The sequence below is a fragment of the Scyliorhinus torazame genome, chromosome 11 (assembly GCF_047496885.1).
Source record: "Scyliorhinus torazame isolate Kashiwa2021f chromosome 11, sScyTor2.1, whole genome shotgun sequence".
NCBI lineage: Eukaryota > Metazoa > Chordata > Chondrichthyes > Carcharhiniformes > Scyliorhinidae > Scyliorhinus > Scyliorhinus torazame.
Genome location: NC_092717.1, coordinates 105,682,664 through 105,706,120, shown reverse-complemented (window position 1 = coordinate 105,706,120; position 23,457 = coordinate 105,682,664). Strand labels below are relative to the sequence as shown.

Below are 23,457 nucleotides of genomic sequence, written 5' to 3'. Positions count from 1 at the left end.
TATCTTACAAACTGGTGACAGCCCCAGTTCTCGATGGCACACCTCCTGTTTGAATTATAATATTACCAACCCACACCCTGGTAACTACTGATTAGAATGCTTAGCTCCAGATTTCAATCTTCCACGGAAAATTTGGACGATGCTCAACCTCTTGAAGATGAGCCACATGCTCCACAAATGAAATATGAGAGATGAATTGTGACTGCGGCCATCCAAGTTAGATCATTGCTCACATACTGAACATCTGCCCTGTGACATCTATTCCTGGTGGCATCACAACCATTGAAGCCATTAAATTGATTGTTAATCTCAACAGCGAACAATAGCTTCTTCCCCAGCCATACAAATAAAAAAAATGCATTTCCCGTGACCGACAGGAAAATTTATTACAGTGGTTAGATATTAATATGTAATAATAAAACAAACTGTTCAAAGTTTTCAACTCCACCAAATTTTCCATGATTCCTCATATTTATCTTACATCTTGATGTTAAAAAGCATATTACTTTTTAGAAAGGACAATTTAAATATCTATGTCTAATGTCCTTTGGTACTTACCCTTCCATATCTATTGGCATAGGATCCTGTGAGCAAGGAGTGAAAAACAATGATCGTTTCATCCAGGTCCCATATGAACACTCGCTGTGAAAGAGAGAAATCAATGTTGCCCTCTGCAGACTGAAAAATGACACCTCAATCAATAATTGTGAAACCAGAGGGAATTGTAGTTAAGTGCAACTGTGTCGTGACCCAGCTTTCCGTATTACTCACTAAGGGACTTAAAAGTCAAAGTCTGACACCAGCAAAATCTATTGCCAAGTCACTCATCAAATGAGATAATGGTTATTGGTGATAATATATTAATGCTTGATAGTTACTAGATCAGATTGTTTTAACTCATTCATACATTTAACTGATAATTTATCAAGAGAATTAACATTTAAAAATCAATACTCAAATTGTTCCTGAGAAAAGAAATTACAAAAAGATTTTAAGCTATTTAGCTTTGTTCATTTTCATGCATGTAACCTTCATTATTATATTAGTGAGTGCAGCCTTTATTGGTGCTCATATATCATTTTCTATGTGGCTTTGTTTTATTTACTTTTAATGGGATCAATATGTCAGCCTTACCTCAAGGTCAGTGTCTGGGGGAGGCGAGGGGTTATTTCTTCTGCCTCTGCCACGTGACTTTCCATCTGAAGCTCTACGCAATCGATCTGATTCTGCATCTTTAATGGATGTTGATGAACTGTGGATTGTACCAAACTCTCCTGAAATATAAAATGACTTTCACCTTCCAACAAAGACAGATGAAGGATTTTTTCAAGTGACTGTATTTACTGTCATTTGCAAACTTATGGATCCTAAAATTTCAAGAGGGCATACATTTATAGGGACCATGTATATTTTCATCAAGACTGTTGGAATAATATAGTGGATTCTGATTGCTATTGGCTGGGAAGGATAAAATTTAATTTGTAATGTTAGCAAGTGAATGCAAAATATATTCCTATAATATTTCACTTTCATCCATTTCAATGAATGAGTTAACTAATTTAAAATGAAGGCTTCCGGTAAAATAGGAGCGTAATTTCATAATTGTTTTTTTTTAAATTTAGAGTACCCAATTTATTTTTTCCAATTAAGGGGCAATTTAGTGTGGCCAATCCACCTACCCTGCACATCTTTGGGTTGTAGGGGCGAGTCCCACGCAAACACGGGGAGAATGTGCAAACTCCACACGGACAGTGACCCAGAGCCGGGATTGAACCTGGGGCCTCGGCGCCATGAGGCTGCAGGGCTAACCCACTGCGCCACCATGCTGCCCTAATTTCATAATTGTTAAGCATTCATCTATTTTTAAGCATTCATACTTAATATTGTCAACAATAATTGAGTCTGTGCTTTGCTTTGCTTAGGTTGTAATTTGAAAAGTAATTACCAAATAAATCCTATTAGATTCAACTCAAGAAAAATTCCATATACATTGAAGAAGATTTTTATTTGTTACTGATAATTGTAAAATAACACCTCTTCTATCCAGTCCTTCTCTTTAAACATCACATCCTAAAGTATCAATTCTTTCAGTATCAGCATGGTTTAGCGATATTACTCTTTCTCTGAGCCATTAGATTACATGTACATGCCTAAGCATGAACTCAAGTGCATTATCTAACCTTATATTGTAGCCGTGTTACCAGAGACTCTGGCCGGGATTTCCTTGTCCCGCCGAAGGTGACCCCCATGGTGAGTTACCTGGCAGAAGGTCAGGCGAGCCACACAAAATGCCATAGACATTGGCGGGATCTTCCGATCCCACTGGCAGCCAGTGGCGAGCTATACAGATGGATATAGAAAATCCTGACACTATTCAGAGTATGTCATTAGGTTTTCCTGGTGCTCTGTCCAGTGTTCTCCCTTTACCAACACCATCAAAAAAGCAGATTATCGGGGTAAACTCTTACTATTTGTGGGGACGTGCTTCTGCGAGTACCTGCACTTCACAATCCATAGATGTAAAATGCTTTAAGATATTCTGAGGGCATAGCATATAGCATGAGCTTTGGTTCAGCTGGTAGTACTGTTACTTCTGTGTTTAAGGTTGTGGGTTCAAGACCCACACCAGGACCTGAGCATATAAGATCAAGGCCAACACTCTCATGCAGTACTTATAAATTGAGGTGTTACATTTTTTTATGAATGGAAATTATTTATTTTGCCAAAGCCAGATGTAGGGATTTCACAAGGCATAAATCCAAGGAAGTAACATTAGACTTTCATTGATATAGAATTTTACACGACCACCTGCTATCTCAAAGCATTTTACAGCCAGTGGAGTGTAGTCACTGTTATAATGCAGGAAATGAGGCAACCAATTTGCACACAGCTAACTCCTGGCAGCTTGAGATTATTTCCCCAATTTCTCTTGATATTTTTAGCTACCATACTGCAGACTGGGCCCGTGCTCTGCACTTTGTAATGTCCAGGTGGCTTTTGTGGATTTGTTGGAGCATCTCCCACTGGAAGAAGATTGGAATGATCAACCGCTCGTTATGTACCATCAGATCATCTATTACAGTGAAGCGTTTCTGCTGTTCACAGCAAAGTTTCATGCCATTGCCACCTGGCCTCTGCTGTGTCACCCTTGGTTATGGTAATGACGAATGTGGACACACTCATCTCGCTCACAGCGTATTTGTTAAAGCTTTCTTGACATAGCCGGCAATCGTTTACTCACCAATTGGGAACACAACTCAAGTTCCTCAACCAGCTTGACATCGTGTGTCACAGGAAAGTCGACTGTGGCCTTGGATATTGTGTCTATTAATGTTTCCTTTAACCTTACATCCTATCATATGTGAAGTGCATGAGACACATGTGGAATCTGCGATTTCAGGGGGACATCTCAAGATCCTTCTCATCCAACTGTGAGACCAGTGGTATATGGTAGCCAGAGAGCTTCTTGCAAGCCCATGTGACTATGAGAGCTTCCTTTTCAATATCAACATACCGTATCTCTGTGCCTGACAATCCTCTAGATGAGTAATACACTGGTTGGCAACATGCATCCAATGTTTTTGGAGTAAAGCTGCCCCTACACCTATGGAGGAGGAATCCGCTGCTATTGTATTGGGCAGGTATGGGTCGCAGTAAGCCAGGATATCAGGTGAGAGCAGCATATCTCTCACGTGAACGAATGCTTTCTCCTGGTGCACGTCCTAGTGCCATGCCTGGCGTTCTTTGAGCAGGTGTTGCAGGTCTGTGACCTGTGACAGGTTGAGCAGAAATTTCACCAACTGGTTCACCATGCCTAGGATTCTTTGGAAGTCTGGAATAGATGATAGTGTGACTGAACACACTGATTGCATTTGCTTAGTGTGGGTTGCCTTTGCTGTTCATAATATGTCCAAAGAATAAAGTAGAGGTCTTTGAGAACTTGCATTTCTCATTCAATATCAGCCCTGCTTCCTGAAAGTGTTCTAAGACAGCCGTGAGCCTCCTGTTGTGTTCCTTAACTTTCGTACCATGGTGCAAAATCTTACCAATGTGGTAGATGTCACCCTCCAAGCCTTGTAAGATTGCAAACATTTTGCATTGAAAAGTCTTAGTTGCCGTGGTAATGCCAAATGGGATGATAAACTGAGTCAGCAATCTGGACTTCTTGTCAAGTGGAAGTGTCCAGATGCTGCCGATAACATACAGCTTCAAAAGCACCGGTGCTTGAGTTGTGTCACATCGACAACACTGCAAATGGACCCATTTGGCTTTGGAATTGAGACAATCCCAGGACACCACTCGTCAGCTGAGTGACAGGGGAAATGACCCCCATTTTGTTCATATCATCCATATGTTGCTGCACTTGCTTCATAACTGGGTGCGGTATTTTCCATGGTGTGAACAGGCGCACAGACTTGGCATTCTCTCAGTGCACTATTGTATGGAGTCTTCAGTCAGCCCAATCTGGTGAAAAGTTTCTGAAACTCTTTCTTAAAATTAGAACCAAACACTTGCTTGTTAACCTCATCAATTTTCTGAAGGAGGTAGAGGTCGATACAAGCTTTCCTGCTCAAGAGGGAAAATTCTTTATTGTGGAATACAAATAATAGGCAAGATTGCCTGGCCTCCCTGCAGCGTGTTTCTCAGCAGCGGGAGGTGGCCCGCCATCGACTGGCAGCAAGATCTTCAGATCTCACTGCTGTAATGGAACTTCCCATTGAGTCCACCCCAAGACGCCAGGAAACTTGTGGCGTGAGTGCGCCGTCAGTGAGACGCAAAGATCCCGCTAGTGTGAACAGTTAGAAAATCTCACTCATTGTCTCTCATATTCATTTGTTTTTTCACTGGGAGTATGGCTTGCAAAGTACCTTTAACAGGGAGCTTAATGGCATCTTTTCAGTACAGTTGTGTTTTTGGGTGGCAACAGTCATGGTTCTTTATCTGACAGGACCATAACACTGGCTCCCGTGTCTAATTTGAAATTGGTGAGGTGTCAGTTTCTCGAGTTTCAGCATTCCAGAAGGGGAATCCAAGAACCGTGATCTCAACCGAGAAGCATACTTGAACTTCCTTCTGGTGTGGTGCTTCAATCCTGTGGACTGTTTTGGGATCCTCCACATGTCTCGAGGACTTAGACTTACACGGTTTTCCAAAGTGTTCCAGCAGTTGCAGTTGAAACACTACACAGAAATGTCTGGACATTTCTCCGGCCTGTGATGTCTTTTGGTTCCACAGCGCTGACATGGTCTTTTTGGGTATTGTTGTCCTCCTTGGCCTGGAATCTCCCTGCCCTTTTGTTGCTTTATGAACTGGACAGTTGGAGATTGACTAATCCAAGGCGTAAACTTGCAACGTAAAATAGACGGGTGTTGTTGCTGAATTTCAGACTACCTTTTGTTGGCCTTTTTTTGGGTTAGAAGTCCTTTTGTATGTAGTATGTCTAAAAAGGCATCAGCCAGTCCAACTACTATTTGGTATTGTGCAAGTTCTGACTAAAGATCACTATAGTCACAACCTTCAGACAATTTGTATAATTTGTTTATGAAAGAGTCAACTGGGTCTCCAGGCTGTTGGACATGCTTGTTGAACTTTGTTTGCTCTTTAAATTTAAGTCAATGTCAGAGGATTTCAAATCATCTTCAAACTTATCTGAAGCTCTAATTATTCCTTGCCTCGCAATGTCATCAGCTATTGAACCTACTGAGTACAGTAGTGTATTCATTTGTTCAGCCTCTGCCTTCTAATCTAAACCTGAAGCTATCATACATTAACAGAGCTTGGCTGCCACGTGGAATGGCATCATTTCTGAATCTGAGCTGCCTGCGCCGATTAACAAAATGGACTGCTCTGACTGATTCTTAGCTTGAAGGTATTTAAAGGCGAGTTGAGCCATAGAACTGATTTTTTTTTGGTCATCCTTGTTAGGTCCTTAGACTCTGTAACCGATTGGCATTCACCACAGATGTTCACGTGCTCTGGTGGTGTCCTTTAGCTGCACAGTGGATTTTCCTTCTGCCCTTCAGCCTCCACACCTGAGGATCTCCAGGTGTGCCTTCAGTTCAGGTGTACTTCAGTTATGCCAGGATGCTGTTCCTTTTGTTTTTCAAATCCCTCTCCATACAACTTTGCCCCTTGTCTACTGTCATGAGTTTCTCTACATCATCCTGTGGGCGGTACTGTTCTCCAGTCCCACATTAACCTTTGCTATGTTGAACATCCTTATATTACGGGACCCACAGCAAAAAGAACACTAATTCAATAAGATAATTCCCAATACAGAGAGTTGGAAGAAGATAGGAGATTAAGATTTTGGCTTTTTTCCAGCTGAAGAAAATGGTAAAGGTTTCACTTTCCCTCCATCCTGAAGAAGGCTGTGAAAGACTGCAGGTCAAGGCTTGAATGCGGATAATCTACATTAGGAAAGATTAGCACTGGCTAGTTGGAGGGTCAAGTTGGGAAAGTGAATTGAGCCCATTAAAAAAGGTAGAGGTGGCCGATTGTTACAAGGAGCTATATGAAAACAATTAATATTCATCGTAAACTATTCTGGTCATTCATATATTGCCTACAAAAAAGGCTGTTAGCTTCAATGTTCACATGTCAATAGTGTTGATCAGTAAACCTTCCAGAAGATCGAAGAAATACATGTGAAGTCTGTATGTGTGCTTAAAAATGCCAAGTGTAGATTGTTGAGAATGCTAGCAGGAAATGTATGATTAAATATTCATTTTATATGCAGGATTCTATTTTGTAATTGAGATGATTTGCAGAATTTGTTGAAACAGGCAATATCTGCAGAATGTCAACAAGCTAGGTCAAATCTGATCTGATCCAAAACAGTATGCGTGATGTCATGCAAGATATCCTTCAGAAGTTCTTTGTCTTCAAGTCACATTTTAAATCTGTTTGGTGACAATAAACATTTTCTTTTGGCGGGCAAGTTCGATAAGCAGTGGAAGCCGATTTAGGGTGATTTGTCAAATGCACCAGAGTCAACAGAAAGAAAGATCTTTTGTGTGATGTGTGGTTAGGATTTGGAATGCACTGCCTGATACGGTGATGAATACAGATGCAGTCATAGCCTGCAAAAGGGAATTGGATAAATATTGAAAGAATTTTTTTTTTTTTTACAGATATAAGGGGAAAGAGGAGAATTCAGATTAACTGGATTAATACCAATCCCTCATCTCCAATTGCCTGCATTGTTGCCACCCTTGCAATGACAAGTGCCTCCTCCTCTATCACCGTGAGGATGGTCAGCTTGGCAACTCTTCCCCAGTGCCCTCAACTACGTCCGACCCATTTCCCGCACTTCTACCCTCACCCCTAACCCACCCTCCAATAACCATGATCCGCTTCACCTTTTCCTCACTTTCCACATGGCCAGCTTCCATACTCAAAGGGTTATCCTCCGCCATCTCCAGCATGATGCCACCACCAAACACATTTTCCCCTCTCCTCACCTACCTGCATTCTGAAGGGACCCTGCTTTCTACAGTCAGCATTCCAAAGGTACCGTTCGCTCCATGACACCCTGGTTCACTCCTCCATCACCCCCAACACCTCATGCCCTGCCCATTGCACTTACCCATGTAATTGCATGATGTGTAATACCTGTATCTTACCTCCTCTCCTCACTGTCCAAAGCCCCAAACACTCCTTCCAGAAGAAGCAGCGATTTACTTTCACTTCTTTCAATTCAGTCTGTTATATTAGCTGCTCACAATGTGGTCCCTGGGTTACGCTTTGTGGAAGACCTCCACTCAGTCCACAAGAATGATCCTGACCTTACAGTCGTTTGCCATTTCAATTCATCATCTTCTTAACTACATAAAACCCACCACATTCCTACTCCTCTTCTGTTCTGAAGTATCACATTGAACTTGAAATGTCAACTCTGCTTCTCTCTCCAAAGATGCTCCCCAAGCTAAGTTTTTCCAGCACTTTATTGCACACCCTGTGTGTCTCTGCTCTCATGTGTTTTGCACTCTTTCCCCTCCAATTTAGGGATAGAGGGGTCAGCTGCAACCAACCTTCTTATGTGCCCATCCTGATCCACTATCTGAAGCGATGCTCTTGTCATTACATTTCTTCAATATTTACATTACCCTCATCAACCTTCCATTGCTGTGAACATTTGCCTCAGGTGAATTGGCAATGAGCAAGGATCTCCAGTGTTCCTATTTACTGCTTATTGTGGCCCTCCTACTCAGAGGTGTACTATCTCTGTGAGATTGTTAGGGCCGACAGTTTGGCTTTAATTCGTACTTTCTAAAGCACAAAGCTGTTAAAGTGCTACCAGCACGTTACTCACACTGTGGCTGCTGACCTCTTTGTAGGCCTCCAGCCACGCTGGTGCATAAGGGGCTGGTTTAGACAAGGCTAAATCGCTGGCTTTTAAAGCAGACCAAGGCAGGCCAGCAGCGCAGGTTCAATTCCCGTAACAGCCTCCCCGAACAGGCGCCGGAATGTGGCGACTAGGGGCTTTTCACAGTAACTTCATTGAAGCCTACTTGTGACAATAAGCGATTTTCATTTTTTCATTTCATGCCTCCTTTGTTTGCCTGACAGCTTCGTCCTGCCAGAATCAGGAAACAAAATGTTTCATGGGTCACACTGTCCCCATCCCAATATACAGGGAGGCATCTACAATGGAGTGCCATGTCCCTTCTCTGATGTACTGTACTCTCAGCACTGCACTCCTCTGATTCTTGCAGTTTGAAGACTGATAGGCACTCTTTAAATTTAACACTTTCAGGTCCGACTTCTCACTCACATCTGCTGTCTTCCATTGGATGGGTATTGCAAATGCAACCCACTACTTGGTCATCTCCAGAAAATACTGGCCATCGCCGCATGCTCACCTCCAATGCAGTCAGAACTTGGAAATGGCGCCGACGTCAGTGTGTAACCAAGATCGGGAAAGTCCAGTCCATTAATAGCTCAAGTTGCTCATGCGAATAGTAGCTTTTTAAACCATGTTCTTCTGTGTCAAACAGGGCAACCTTCCTTTTGCCTACATCCTGAAGAAACAGCTCTACAGCTACACCATTGGGCCAGAACTTCCATTGAGTGGCAATCACAGTCAGATTGCAGCTCTGTTCCTTTTTACCGATCTTAATCCAGAGCTGCACAGTTCTTGCCCAGACTTCCAAACTGGGCCTGGGCCCCGAGTCTTTTGGTGCAGGGCAGCAACACCTGGGATGTGAAGTCACACCTCTTTTTGATGGCATAGCTGTGTAAGCCAGGTAAGTTTAAAGGTCCAAGCCACTTGAAGCCACGGAGAAGGTAAATGTGTCCGGTAAGTGGGTGAGGGGAGTATGGTGGCCAGGTGCCCTGGGAAGGTAAGGGTTGGAAGATCGGGTGGGTGGTTGGCGGAGGTGGGGGAGGGGCGTGCAGGTTGAGTTATATAAAGTACGATAGTTACCCAGGAATTATAAGTGGTTTTAATCCTTCTAACATTCCCTGGGGAACTATTTTATTCAGAGAGTTGGAACCTCCTGGGATGCTTCTTTTGGGGTACCTTTGGGGTACGACCCCACGGGAAATGGACGTTCCGGGCCATTTTCTGTGTGCCCGTACCACAAGAGCTGTAGATATGCTGCTGCCTTGCCACTGAGCAGACCTCCAGTAAGGGACCAATCCAAGCTGGGAGCTTTTATGGAATGTAATCCTAGAAAGATCGTAAAGGCTTTGCTATTCTTAAACACACAAGATCAGAACATTTAGCAAATGAATCTCATGGCCCTCGTGTTGGGACCAGAAATTTACATACAAAGGACCAGGAAACAAATATTGTGTTAAATCAATTTATTTCCTCCTTTGTATTAGTGATGAATATAGCTTTTCTCATATTCTTGCGTTCCTGATGAATGCGGCCCAGCTTATACTGGTTGCTTTTTGTGCCTATCACAGGATTTATTGGGTCTGTGTGATGTCTGACATTACGTGCATTCAATTGATGATTACCAAGTAGGATAGCAGTGTGCCCCAGCAAATATTCCTCAACAGCCCATCCTCTTCCACAATACTTTATTTGTTGAAGCAGACTTTTCTGGAGAGATTCTGAACCATGGCTTCATGGTTCTTAATCAATGTCCTTCGACTAGGAATTGGCTTATGTATGTATTATAGTTGTCAACAGACTTGCTTCTTGCTTTATATATTGGTTAGTTCAATTTCAAAATGATCAGCTTATCAATCTGATGAGACCCATAGCTCCCTTTCGCTCATTTTGTTTCCCATGAAAGCTTCCCTGCACTAAGCCAATATACACTCAGCACTTTTTTGTAAGGTGGCCTCCTTTGTTTTTCATTTCAAACATTCTGAGTTTACTCATTTTAAATGGTCTCACATCATCTCCAACAAGAGATAATCTAACCATCTCGCCTTGACATTATCTTCGCTTAATTTCCCACTAACATCCTCCTGGGGATTACCATTGACCAGAAACAGAGCTAAAACAAGTTAGAGGTTCGGAATTCTGAGGTGTGTATTTCATCTCCTGATTTCCCAAAGTCTGTCCACTGTCTTCAGGACATTAGTCAGAAGTGAATACTTGCCCCTTGCCTGGACGAGTGCAGTTCCAACTACACTTGGAAGATTGAAACCATCTAGCACAAAGCAGCTCTCTTGATTGGCAGTCCATCCATCACCCTCAACACTCATTCCCTCCGCCACTGGAGCACGGTGGCAGCAGGGTGCACCATTTAGAAGATGCACTGCAGCAACTCATCAAGTCTTCTTCGACAGCTTCTTCCAAACCTGTGACCTCTACCATCTAGGTGAACAAGGGCAGCAGATGCATGAGAACACCATCTGCAAACTCTCCTTCAAGCCACACACCATCCTGACTTGGACGTGTATTGCTGTTCCTCCACTATCGCTGGGTTAAAACCCTGAAATTCCCTTCCCATTGCACCGTGAGTGTACCTACACCATTTGGACTACAGCAGTTCAAGAAGGTGGTTCACCAAAACCTTCTCAAGAGCAATTAGAGATGGGTAACAAATGCTGGCCATCCAGTGATGCTCACATCTCATGAACAAATACGTTAAAAAGAACAGTGGCCGGGATTCTCCGAAATCCCAGCCAAGTTTTGACGCCAGAGTAAACACCGGAGTGGTGTACGCCAGCATCAACGGACCACCTGGTCCAGCAATTCACCGGTCTTCAGGGGGCTAGCATGGCGCCGGAGTGCTGCGCGCTGCTCCGGCACCGAAAAGCGGCCCTGGCCGGCCGGCGCGGGTCCGCGCGAGGGCCGACTCTGCGCCGGTGCATGCGCGTGGTTGCCGTCTCCGTGCCAGCATGGAGCAACGTGTTTGGGACCTTACAGCGAGGCCCGCGGAAGGAGGTAGGCCCCCTCCAGATCGCGGCCGCCCACCGATCGGAAGCCCCCGATCGCAGGCCTGGACCCCGTGGAGGCCCCCCCCCACCCCGGAGTCAGATCGCCCCCCCCCCCTCACCAGGACATCCACCACGGCCACGGGTCCGATCTCCCGCCGGGTGGTACCAGGCTGGAACCACGCCGGCGGGACTCGGCGGGAGTTTGGCCGGTCGCTCACGGAGAATTGCCGCAGGGTGCCTCTTTCAGCGGCCCCCGACCGGCGCCATGCGGCCCGGCGTCGGAGCGGCGTGGCAGGAATTTCCTGCGCCCCCAGCGATTCTCCGACCCGGCGCAGGCTTGGAGAATCCAGCCCAGTATGTTTGGTGAAGGGGTGTGTGCACCGAAAACAAGTTGACACTTAATTCAGAGGCGTAATACAAATATACAAACAAAATATGAAACAACTTTATAAATTACAATCAAGCTAAGATGAGACTTCAAGCGATTTGACTGCTGCTGCTTCAAAAGTTGCACGGCCAGGTTTCTGACAGTTAAGAGTTACCATGCTTATTATTTTGATTGAATTTGAAGTTTGGTACATTTTATTTCCGCTGCAGAATTTATTGGTCCTAAAAACCATACATTTTGTACCACCTTTCCACAGAATATATATTTTCTTGGGAATTTCTGCAAGTTTAATAGAGGTGGCATGAAGTTGCAATGTGCAATTTCTTTGCCTGAATTACCCCGTCTCATTATACTCCAATTTCTAGTATGTTTGAGCGTACTGCTGGGATCTCTCACGCCTGGTAAATCAGAAGGCAGAGTTTCTTGCACAAGTGAAACCGTTTAAAGCATGTAATTAAACACAAGTTCCTTTGGTGAATAATGAAAGTGCAAATATAAATAGTGAGGCGGATGCAAAGAGGCTGCAAAGAGATATAGACAGGTTAAATGAGTGGATAAGAATGTGTAAATGCAATACAATGTGGGCAAGTGTGATATTATTAACTTTGATAGGAGAAATAGAAAAGCAGACTTTTTTTTTTAAATAGAGAGTTTGGAAAATGCTGTTATTCAAAATAATATGGGTGTTCTTGCCAACGAATCACATAAGGTTAATATTGAGGCACAACAAGTAATTACAAAAGCAAATGATATGTTGGCCTTTACTCAAAAAGAATTGGTGTAAAAGAGTAAAGTAGCCTTGGTGCAATTATATAGGGTCTTTGTCCGACCACGCATGGAGTACAGTGTAGTTTTGATCCCATAACTTGAAGGATATACTTGCCTTAGAGGGAGTGTAACGAAGATCTACTTGACTGATTTCTCGGATGAGGGGATTGGCCTATGAGGAGCAATTTACTATACTAGGTCTTGACAGGGTTGATGCTGGAGGGATGTTTCCTCTGGCTAGGGAGTCTAGAACTAGAAGTTGCAATTTTTAGTTGACCATTTTGGACTGAGATGTGGAGTAATGTCGTCCCTCAAAAGGTTGTATATCACTGGCAAGAGATGTTGATTCTCAATCATTGAGTATAATACAAGAAAGATCACTAGATTTTAGGAGAGCAAGGGAATTAAACAACTGGGGATAGTGCATGGAGATGGATTTGGTGTAGTAGCTCAGCCATGATCTTAATGAATGGTGCGGCCTTCAGCAAAGGGCTGATTGCCTTCCTCTTGCTCCTATTTCTTATATATGCTATCGCAGGATAGAGGTGTCTAAAGGAAAAACTGGAAAACATGCAGATTCTAAATTGCAGCTCTTGCAAAAGTGAGCATTGTTGTTTTGGCACTCCAAGGCACCCACTCCACAGAAGGAAAGTAGGAAGTTGGTTGACAATTGTGAATGCCAGTACAACTGCATTCTGTGCTTGCGAGTTTTCAGGGATAAAAACAGCTGTCAAGATGGTTTGCATTCCATAACGAGTTAGATCAGAACCTCAAATTGGTTACAGCTGCATGCAAGACATAAAAGACAGTTCTTTCAGTGCTTAGTGTGGATGTCTATGCTGCAGAAAGGCACATTTCACACTTGTAAATCACCATTTAAAGGTTCTCATATTTATACTTTTCTATATATAGGTGAAAAATCCTTCCCTTTAAATCCAGCAAAGGATTCAAGATCATTTACTTGTATATATGTTAGCATGCAAGTTGGGAATTTAGTTGCTATTGAATTTTCTAGCATTTAAACATTACGTATCTGGTTGCAACATTAGCCAATGCATAACAAGAGTGAGAAGTGCACAGCAAGATGGGTCCTCAATTTTAAAGGAGGCAGCTGCCAAAGGCTTTGATGATAAAAGTATAATGGGGTGAAGTTGATGAAGCCAGAATTTCCCAATCATCCTTCATGTTTTCTTTCACTCCCCAGAGTCACCCACTCTCATATAAGTATAATGTGAATATGCCACACAGGGGTAGATTTAACTTTTGGGCGACCAACCAACTGCCTGCTCTTGCTCGGGGGAGAAAACTGACAAGGCTAGTCCTCACATTATGTTGTCATTGACCTACACAGCTCAAATGGATATCCTGCTCTAGTTCATATGGCCATGGACACTGGAGAGGAAGGGAAAGTAGACAATAGTTTAGAGATAGTGGCAGAATTGAAAGATTCCAGATAGGACTACATAAGAACATGGGAAATAAGGAGTAAACCATACATCTCCTCGAGTGTGCACCGCCATTCAGTACGATAATGGCTGAGCTTCTGCTTCAACTCACTTTCCTACCCACTTTCCAGATGCCCTGCTTCCCTGAGACACCAAAATTCTTTCGATATCAGCCTCAAATATATTCAATGATGGAGCATCCACAACTCTCTGGGACAGATAATTCTAATTATCTCCCAACCCTTTAAGTGAAGAAATCTTTTCGTCAAAAAACTCAAATAATTTTGTCAAGCACAATTTCCCTTTCGTAAATCCATGCTGACCGTCTGATTTTGTAATGATTTTTGAAGTGCATTGTTAAGACTTTCCCAATAGTAGTTTCCCGATGACTGATGTCAGGCTCAATTGCCTGTATGTCTCTGTTTTCTCGCCCTCTCCTTTGGTGTTACAGTTGCTAAATTCGATCCCGCTGAGCTCATTATAGAATTGAGGGAAATTTAGAAAATCATAACCACAATGTCCAATATGTCTACAGCTACCTCTTTTAGAATCCTAGGCTGCATGCCATCAGGTCTTGGAGATGTGTCTGATTTTAGTCCTTTAAGCTCCTCCAAAACTTTTTCCTCGGCTGATATAAATTATTTTGATTTCCTCATGCTTATTAGCCCCTTGGCTACCCCTCATTTCTAGTATATAATTTATGTCTTCTCCTGTGAAGAGGACAATGACTTTGTTATTTCCACATTCCCCTGATAATTGCACAACTAAGGGCCTCATTTGGCCCCATGGCTGGCTGGCAGCCCCCTGCCCATAGCGCCAACCCTGCCTCTGGTAAAAGTGGAGTGGGGTCAAGGGTCAGTGGGTAGACAGCAAGCACAAAAATGCTGGATTTAACATGTGCCCCTCGCTTTCAAAGAAGCCGGATGATGATAATTAAATCCAGCTCCATGTCTCTGTAATGGTGATTAGATCCAAACCATTTATTTGTGCCAGCTATTTTATGCAAATGCCTTGTGTATTCAGATTACTAGCCTTTAACTGTTCTTAGAGTAAGGGCATCATAGATGCACTATAACCAAATCGTCACACTGTCCTATTATCTCAACTTTTCTTTTTGGATTTCTAAATCTCCCTTTGAGGAGAGTGCGAGAGGAAGACACCAGGACTGACAGTCAGCAACACCTAGAGGAGTGTGTGTGAGGAGATTGAAAACAGCGCTAGGGTGCAGTGAGAAATCTGAGTGTTAGCTTGGTGTTTGCAGCTCCTACGGTGACGTCAAGTTTCAAACGTAATGTAAGGCAAGTGGAAACGGCTAATTAGGTGAGTACGGGCTGATAAGTATTTACTAATTTAATTGCTTACATTTTGTAAGGTCTTTATTTTGTGCTACAAAGTTTGCAAGGGTTATATTCTATAGCAAAGGTGACCAGGGTAGAAGGGCACAAGAGTAATTTATATTATTTGATTTTAAGTATTTTCCAAAGGTTTAATTTAAAGGAGCAAGTCATGGCAGAAGAGGTCAAAGCTGTGGTGTGCTCCTCCTGCTGTATGTGGGAATTCGGCACATTAACAGTGCCCAGGGCAGCATTTGTGCAGGAAGTATCGCCAACTGTAGCTCCCGGAAGCCTAGGTTTCGGAGCTGGAGCGGTGGCTGGGGACACTGGAGCATCAGTGAGGCGGAGAGTATTGTGGATAGCACATATAGAGAGGTGGTCACATTGCAGGGGAAGACTCCACAGGCAGGAAGGGAATCAGTGACCGCCAGGCAGAACAAGATAACTAGGTAGGCTGTGAATTAATCTCCTTTGGCCATTCTCCTGCAAAACAAATATACCGCTTTAGATACTTTTGGGGGGAATGGTCTCACAGGGGAAAGCTACAGCAGCCAAATTCAATGCACCGTGATTGTCTCTGCTGCATGGGAGATGAATAAAAAGTATGGGAATGGATTAGTTCTAGGGAATTTAATTGTAACGGGAATAGATATGTGTTTCCGTGGCTGCAAACGAGACACCAGGATAATATGTTGCCTCCCTGGTGCTAGGGTAAAGGACGTCTTAGAGTGGCTACATGACAAACTGGAGAGGGAAGAGTGAACATCCAGGAGTCACGGTACACATTGGTACAAAGAGCATCAGAAAAAAAAGGGAAGAGTTCCTCAAAGCAAAATCTAGTGAATCAGGAAGTAAGTTGAAAAGTAGGAGATTAAAGGTAGTGATCTCAGGGAGACGACCAGTGCCATATGCTAGTTGGAACAGAAATAGCAGGATATAGAACATAGAACAGTACAGCACCGAACAGGCCCTTCGGCCCTCGATGTTGTGCCGAGCCTTGTCAAGCTAGCCCACTCCCTGTCATTCAGGTGTGCTACACGTGCCTATCCAATAACCGCTTGAAAGTTCCAAAAGTGTCCGACTCCACTATTACAGCAGGCAGTCCATACCACACCCTAACCACTCTCTGAGTAAAGAATGTACCTCGGACATCCCTACTATATCTCCCACCCTGAACCTTATAGTTATGCTCCCTTGTAACTGCTTCATCCATCTGAGGAAATAGTCTCTGAACGTCCACTCCATCTATCCCCCTCATCATCTTATAAAACTCTATTAAGTCGCCTCTCATCCTCCTCAGCTCCAAAGAGAAAAGCCCCAGATCCCTCAACCTTTCCTCATAAGACCTATCCTCCAAACCAGGCAGCATCCTGGTAAATCTCCATTGCATCCTTTCCAATGCTTCCACATCCTTCCTGTAGTGAGGTGACCAGAACTGCATATCAGATTAATATGTGGTTGAAGAGATGGTGCAAGTGGGAGGATTTCAGATTCCTGGAACATTAAGACCAGTTCTGGGGGAGATGTGACCAGTACAAACTGGGCCTGGGCTGATGCCCGAAGGGAAGTATTTTCTAGAGTAGTTGGGGAGAGTTTCAACTAAAATGGCAGATGATGTGGAGATGCCGGGGTTGGACTGGGGTGAGCACAGTAAGAAGTCTTACAACACCAGGTTAAAGTCCAACAGGTTTGTTTCAAACACTAGCTTTCGGAGCACTGCTCCTTCCTCAGGTGAATGAAGAGGTGTGTTCCAGAAACACATATATAGACAAATTCAATGATGCAAGATGATATTTTGAATGCGAATCTTTAAGTCTTTACAGGTCCAGATGGTGCAATTGGAGAGAGAGGTAATCACAGGTTAAAGAGGTGTGAATTGTCTCAAGCCAGGACAGTTGGTTGGATTTCGCAAGCCCAGGCCAGATGGTGGTGGGTGAATGTAATGTGACAGGAATCCAAGGTCCCGGTTGAGGCCGTACTCATGTGTGCGGAATTTGGCTATCAGTTTCTGCTCGCCGGTTCTGCATTGTCGCGCGTCCTGTAGGCTGCCTTGGAGAACGCTTGCCTGAAGATTAGAGGCTGAATGCCCTTGACTGCTAAAGTGTTCCCTGACTGGAAGAGAACATTCCTGCCTGGCGATTCTCGTGCGATGTCCATTCACCCATTGCCGTAGCATCTGCATGATCTCGCCAATGTACGACGCCTCGGCGCGTTCTTTCCTGCAGTGTATGAGGTAGACAACGTTGGCGGAGTCATACGAGTATGTACCGCATACCTGGTGGGTGGTGTTCCCACGTGTAATGGTGGTACCCATGTCGATGATCTGGCACGTCTTGCAGAGATTGCCATGGCATGGTTGTGTGGTGTTGTGGTCGCTGTTCTCCTGAAGGCTGGGTAGTTTGCTGCAAACAGTGGTCTGTTTGAAGTTGCGCGGTTGTTTGAAGGCAAGTAGTGGGTGTGTGGGGATGACCTTGGCAAGATGTTCGTCTTCATCGATGATGTGTTGAAGGCTGTGAAGAAGATGTCGTAGTTTCTCTGCTCCGGGGAAGTACTGGACGATGAAGGGTACTCTGTCGTTCGTGTCCCGTGTTTGTCTTCTGAGGAGGTCGGTGCCGTCTTTTGCTGTGGCGCGTTGGAACTGTCGATTGTTGAGTCGAGCACCATATCCTGTTCTTATGAGTGTGTCTTTTAGTGTCTGTAGATGTCTGTTATGTTCCCCCTCGTCTAACAGATCCTGTGTATACGGAGGGCTTGTCCATAGGGGATGGCTTCTTTAACGTGTTTAGGGTGGAAGCTGGAGAATGGGAGCATCGTGAGGTTATCCGTGGGCTTGCGGTAAAGCGAAGTGCTGAGGTGACCGTCCTTGATGGAGATGAGTGTGCCCAAGAATGCAACCGATTTTGGAGAGTAGTCCATGGTGAATCTGATGGTGGAATAAAACTTATTGATGTCATTGTGTAGTCGTTTCAGTGATTCTTCGCCGTGGGTCCAAAGGAAAAAAATGTCATTGATGTATCTGGTGTATGATTTTGGTTAAAATGGCAGAGGGTTGGGAACCTATGCAAAGAGTCAGATAAGGAGGAAACAAGGGGCACGATTCAACTGCTGCGTTGCACCCTGTCCGGATCTAGACGCGCCATGATGAATAGCAGGAAAGGCCAAAATTGAGATTCGCACCAGTCGCGAACCAGTTTTAAATTCATCCAGCACTCTCCCGAAGGTGGGTTCTGGATTTCACCCAAAGATGGCCAGCATATCATTAACATTCATTTGCATGTTTTTCAATTGCATTAGCAAGACAGACATCAAATGCAGCGACTTGCAGAGAATTACCCAACTCACTGTTTGGAGACTTGGGCGGAGAGATGGCAGATGGAGATTAATCCGGACAAATGTGAGGTAATGCATTTTGGAAGGTCTAATGCAGGTAGGGAATTACCTACCTGCATTAGACCTTCACACGGTCTAATGTGAAGGTCTCAAGAGTATTGAAAGTCAGAGAGATCTAGGTGTACAGGTCCACAGGTCACTGAAAGGGGCAACACAGGTGGAGAAGGTAGTCAAGGCGGCATACGACATGCTTGCCTTCATTGGCCGGGGCATTGAGTATAAGAATTGGCAAGTCATGTTGCAGCTGTATAGAACCTTAGTTAGGCCACACTTGGAGTATCGTGTTCAATTCTGGTTGCCACATTACCAGAAGGATGTGGAGGCTTTGGAGAGGGTGCAGAAGAGATTTACCAGGTGTTGCCTGGTATGGAGGGCATTAGCTAGGAGGAGCGGTTGAATAAACTTGGTTTGTTCCCACTGGAACGACAGAGGTTGAGGGGCGACCTGATGGAGGTCTACAAAATTATGAGGGGCATAGACAGAGTGGATAGTCAGAGGCTTTTCCCCAGGGTAGAGGGGTCAATTACTAGGGGGCATAGGTTTAAGGTGCGATGGGGCAAGGTTTAGAGGAGATGTATGAGGCAAGTTTATTCACACAGAGGGTAGTGGGTGCCTGGAACTCGCTGCCGGGGGAGGTGGTGGAAGCAGAGACGATAGTGACATTTAAGGGGCATCTTGACAAATACATGAATAGGATGGGAATAGAGGGATACGGACCCAGGAAGTGTAGAAGATTTTAGTCTAGACGGGCAGCATGGTCGGCATGGGCTTGGAGGGCCGAAGGTCCTGTTCCTGTGCTGTACTTTTCTTTGTTCTTTGTTCACCAGCGAGAAATCCCGTGGGTGTGGCTTAGTACTACTTTTTTTTCAAAGTGAAGCTGGCGCAATAGCTGCTGAGGGGAAGCGAGTAGATGAGTAGTCATTTAGGAACTATAGAATTTCCACAGTGCAGGAAGCCATTCGGCCCATTGAGTGTGCACCGACTCACTGAAAAAGCACACTACCTAGGCACACTCTCGCACCCGGAACAGCAGCACACCCCATCCCTCCTAATCCCCGTAGCCACACCTAACCTTCACATCTTTGGACACTAAGGGATAACTTGGCATGTCCAATCCACCTAACCTGCATATCTTTGGACATTTTCTGGCATGCAGCTCAAGGGCAGCGGAGCTGCTGTCTCAGTGTTGGGGGTGGGGCGGGAGTGAGGAGGGAGGCGGGGGGAGTTGAAGGTTTTTTTTCATCTGTGAGGCCTTCAAGCCAGATTTAAATATTGTGGACACCCATAACAGGGGCAAGCTGCAGTCTGTCTGTCCCACCAAACACTTCCAGGACAGAGCCTCGCTGTGGCTTCAATGCTGGAAGTCAATCTCACTCCCGTTGACTGTGATCAGCCTCTAAGATTCATAGCTGAAGGATATTGCAAATGACAAAGTCGCCTTGTTAATTGTGAGAGCACTTCACACTCCTCAACACAAGTGCCTACTCTAGGGTATACGTGCCATCCTCGGAGGATGATTAGTGCATAGCAATTCAAGGAAACTTTGAAGCCTGAACGCTATGCTTGAACTCTATGAGCGCTTGTGGGATTTGAAGGTCCCAGGCTGGAAACCGTAACTGATTGTCAGTCTCTGTCCTTCTCCAGTTCCTGACAGATATCAAAATGAATGGTGGTGCTGATCCTACAGCGGCTGCCCCCGTGTTGCTGGTGGCAGCTTAGGCAGGCAGATACCGGCGAAGACGGCAACTGCGACAAAGCAGGCTGTCGGCGGCACCCCATGTGCATGGGGCTGCCACACACCCTGAAGGCCCAGCCACCCATCAGGCCGAGGAGGAGCCTAGAGGGAGAGGCCAGCAACAGCCCAAGTTGTACAGGCGTCGTTGGTCCTTCGATAAGATGACAGACAGTATGTGCCGTAGAAGACTCTGTCCCAACAAAGAGACAGTACGGCACCCGTGCCAGATTTTCCTGGACTGCACTTGGCACCGCATGGAGGAGGAGGACACACGCTGCTGGTGGCTGTAAAGGTAACCGCAGCCCTGCACCTTTATGCAACTGGTTCATCCAGGGCTCGAGTTGTGGTCCCTCAATGGTGGTCTCCTCAGAGCTCTCCTCTGAGGTGATCTCTTGGGTGGTGGGATTGGAACGGCTCCAGATGGCCATGCCTTGTCAGATGGAGATCCTGCGAGGCAATGGAAATGTGGTCAGCGAGAGGGAGGGATCATTTTGTCTGAAATGAACTATTCACTTGAGAGAGGTCATCTGGGTGAAGGGACAGTGGATCCTCACGGCTGTGGCGCAGGCCAACCTAACTGTTGGTGACTGTCCTCTCCTCAGTCAATCCTGCGATCTCCAAGGCCCGTTTCTCATTGTGGGTGAAGATTCGGATCTCTGGGAGTCTGCCCACCGCCTGTCTTGGCCCTTCCTGCATATTTTGGGCTAGCGTCTCCTGCAGGGACAAAGAAAGGGCATTGCGAGCCACATGATTGATGGGTCAGTGTGTCTACAGCAGTAGGCATGTGTGGGCACCACACCTGGACATGAAGGGGTTGTGCTGGTGGGTGCCAGGGAGTTTTGAGGATCAAGCATGAAGATTGGATTTGGGGAGAGTGCGAGATGTCAGCCTGTGGTCTGTGGGGGACGTTTGGGAATTTGAGGGGTGGCAGGCCGAACCGATGTCAGGGGAGAGTTGGTAACTTACCCTTGCCGCTCTGTGGAGGTCGTTGGTCTACTGATATTGGACGCTGGACTTCCTGGTCATGCTGCCCGCACTGACTGCCACTGGAACCCAGGCAGCTTTGCTGACCCTGCTGCTGGCCCTCTGACTCTCTCAGGGGAACAGGATGTCCCATCTCACATCCACAACCTCGAGAGGCCAGGCCAGGTCGGCATCCCCAAAGCGAGGAGCAGGTCCCCGCGCTCCCATGCTTGTATGTTCACTGAGAGGGAGTGGTGAGAGAACATTTAAAGCAGCTCCCTCTTGTTAGCAGCAAGACGCTGAGGCGGGAGTCAGCTGAATCAGACGGCAAAACACCCAGTAATGGCAAGAAGCTCGTGGGGCTCATTTTCGGCACTAAGTGCCTTTGGGTAGCGATCTCGCCAAAGTGGCCGTCAAGCTCAACCCCACCAAACACGTCCAAAATGACACTTAGAAATTTTCCGGTTGAATCACGCCCAAGGATAAGAACAAAAGACAGAAAGGGAATAAGAAAAGTGATGGGCACAGAAACCAAGGGCCAGAATCAAACAGGGCCACAGTGAAAGATAATGGGAACGGGACAAGGAATGTAAAAAAGATAAGCTTTAAGGCATTCGCAATGCAGTGAATGAATTAATCACGCAAATAGATGTGAACGGCTATGATATAGTCAAGATTACAGAGACATGGCTGCAGGGCGCCCAAACATGGAGACTGAACATCCAGGGGTATTCAATATTTAGGAAGTATAGACAAAAAGGAAAAGGTGGTGGAGTTGCATTGCTTGCTAAGGAGGAAATTAACACAATAATGAGGAACAATATTAGCTCCGCGATGTGGGAATTCCACATCGCGGAGCTAATATTGTTCCTCATTATTGTATGGATTCCACATTATTGTATGGGAGAGCTGAGAAACACCAAGGGGCAAAACACATGAGTGAGGTTTGTAGATAGACCCCTAAACTGTAGTGGTGATGTTGGGGATGGATTAACAGGAAATTAGAGATGCTGCGATAAAGAAACGTCTGCAATTATGGATGACTTTAACCTGCATGTAGATTGGGCACATCAAATTAGAAACAATATCATAGAGAAGGAATTCCTGGAGTGCATACGGGATGGTTTTCTGAACCAATATGTTGAGGAAAAAACTAGAGAGCAGGTCATCCTAGACTGGGTACTGTGTAATGTGAAAGGAATAATTGGCACTCTAGTTGTGCAAGGCCCCTTGGGGATGAGTGACCATAATATGTTAGAATTCTTCATCAAGAAGAAGAGTAAGAAGTGTTACAACACCAGGTTAAAGTCCAACAGGTTTGTTTCGATGTCACTAGCTTTCGGAGTGCTGCTCCTTCCTCAGGTGAATGAAGAGGTATGTTCCAGAAACATATATATAGTCAGATTCAAAGATGCTAGACAATGCTTGGAATGCGAGCATTAGCATGTGATTAAATCTTTACAGATCCAGAGATGGGGTAACCCCAGGTTAAAGAGGTGTGAATTGTGTCAAGCCAGGACAGTTGGTAGGATTTCGCAGGCCAGATGGTGGGGGATGAATGTAGTGCGCCATGAATCCCAGGTCCCGGTTGAGGCCGCACTCATGTGTGCGAAACTTGGCTATAAGCTTCTGCTCGGCGATTCTGCGTTGTTGCGCGTCCTGAAGGCCACCTTGGAGAACGCTTACCCGGAGATCAGAGGCTGAATGCCCTTGACTGCTGAAGTGTTCCCCGACTGGAAGGGAACATTCCTGCCTGGTGATTGTCGCGCGATGTCCATTCATTCGTTGTTGCAGCATCTGCATGGTCTTGCCAATGTACCACGCTTCGGGACATCCTTTCCTGCAATCACCAGGAGCAGTGCTCCGAAAGCTAGTGATTTGAAACAAACCTGTTGGACTTTAACCTGGTGTTGTAACACTTCTTACTGTGCTCACCCCAGTCCAACGCCGGCATCTCCACATCAAGAAGAAGAGTGACAGAGTTGTTCCTGAGACAAGGGTCCTGAATCTAAATAAAGGAAATGGCAATGGTATGAAGCGTGAGTTGGCTATGATAGATTGGGGAATGTCACTTAAACGGATGACAGT

At 45.2% G+C, this 23,457-nt stretch overlaps 1 protein-coding gene across 13 annotated transcripts in view; it reads right to left on the bottom strand.

Moving 5' to 3' along the window:
- The window catches only part of eya1 (EYA transcriptional coactivator and phosphatase 1), a 314,469-nt gene that overhangs the window by 105,257 nt on the left and 185,755 nt on the right, over positions 1–23,457 (bottom strand). For 9 of the 13 annotated variants that reach the window (XM_072467575.1, XM_072467570.1, XM_072467574.1 and 6 more), the window contains 2 exons: positions 1,135–1,274; positions 559–678 (listed from right to left, as the gene is read on the bottom strand). In XM_072467575.1, coding sequence (XP_072323676.1) covers positions 559–678; positions 1,135–1,274 — 260 coding nt within the window. The remainder of the gene's footprint in view (positions 1–558; positions 679–1,134; positions 1,275–23,457) is intronic. The other 4 variants (XM_072467572.1, XM_072467573.1, XM_072467582.1 and 1 more) reach the window with 1 other exon arrangement.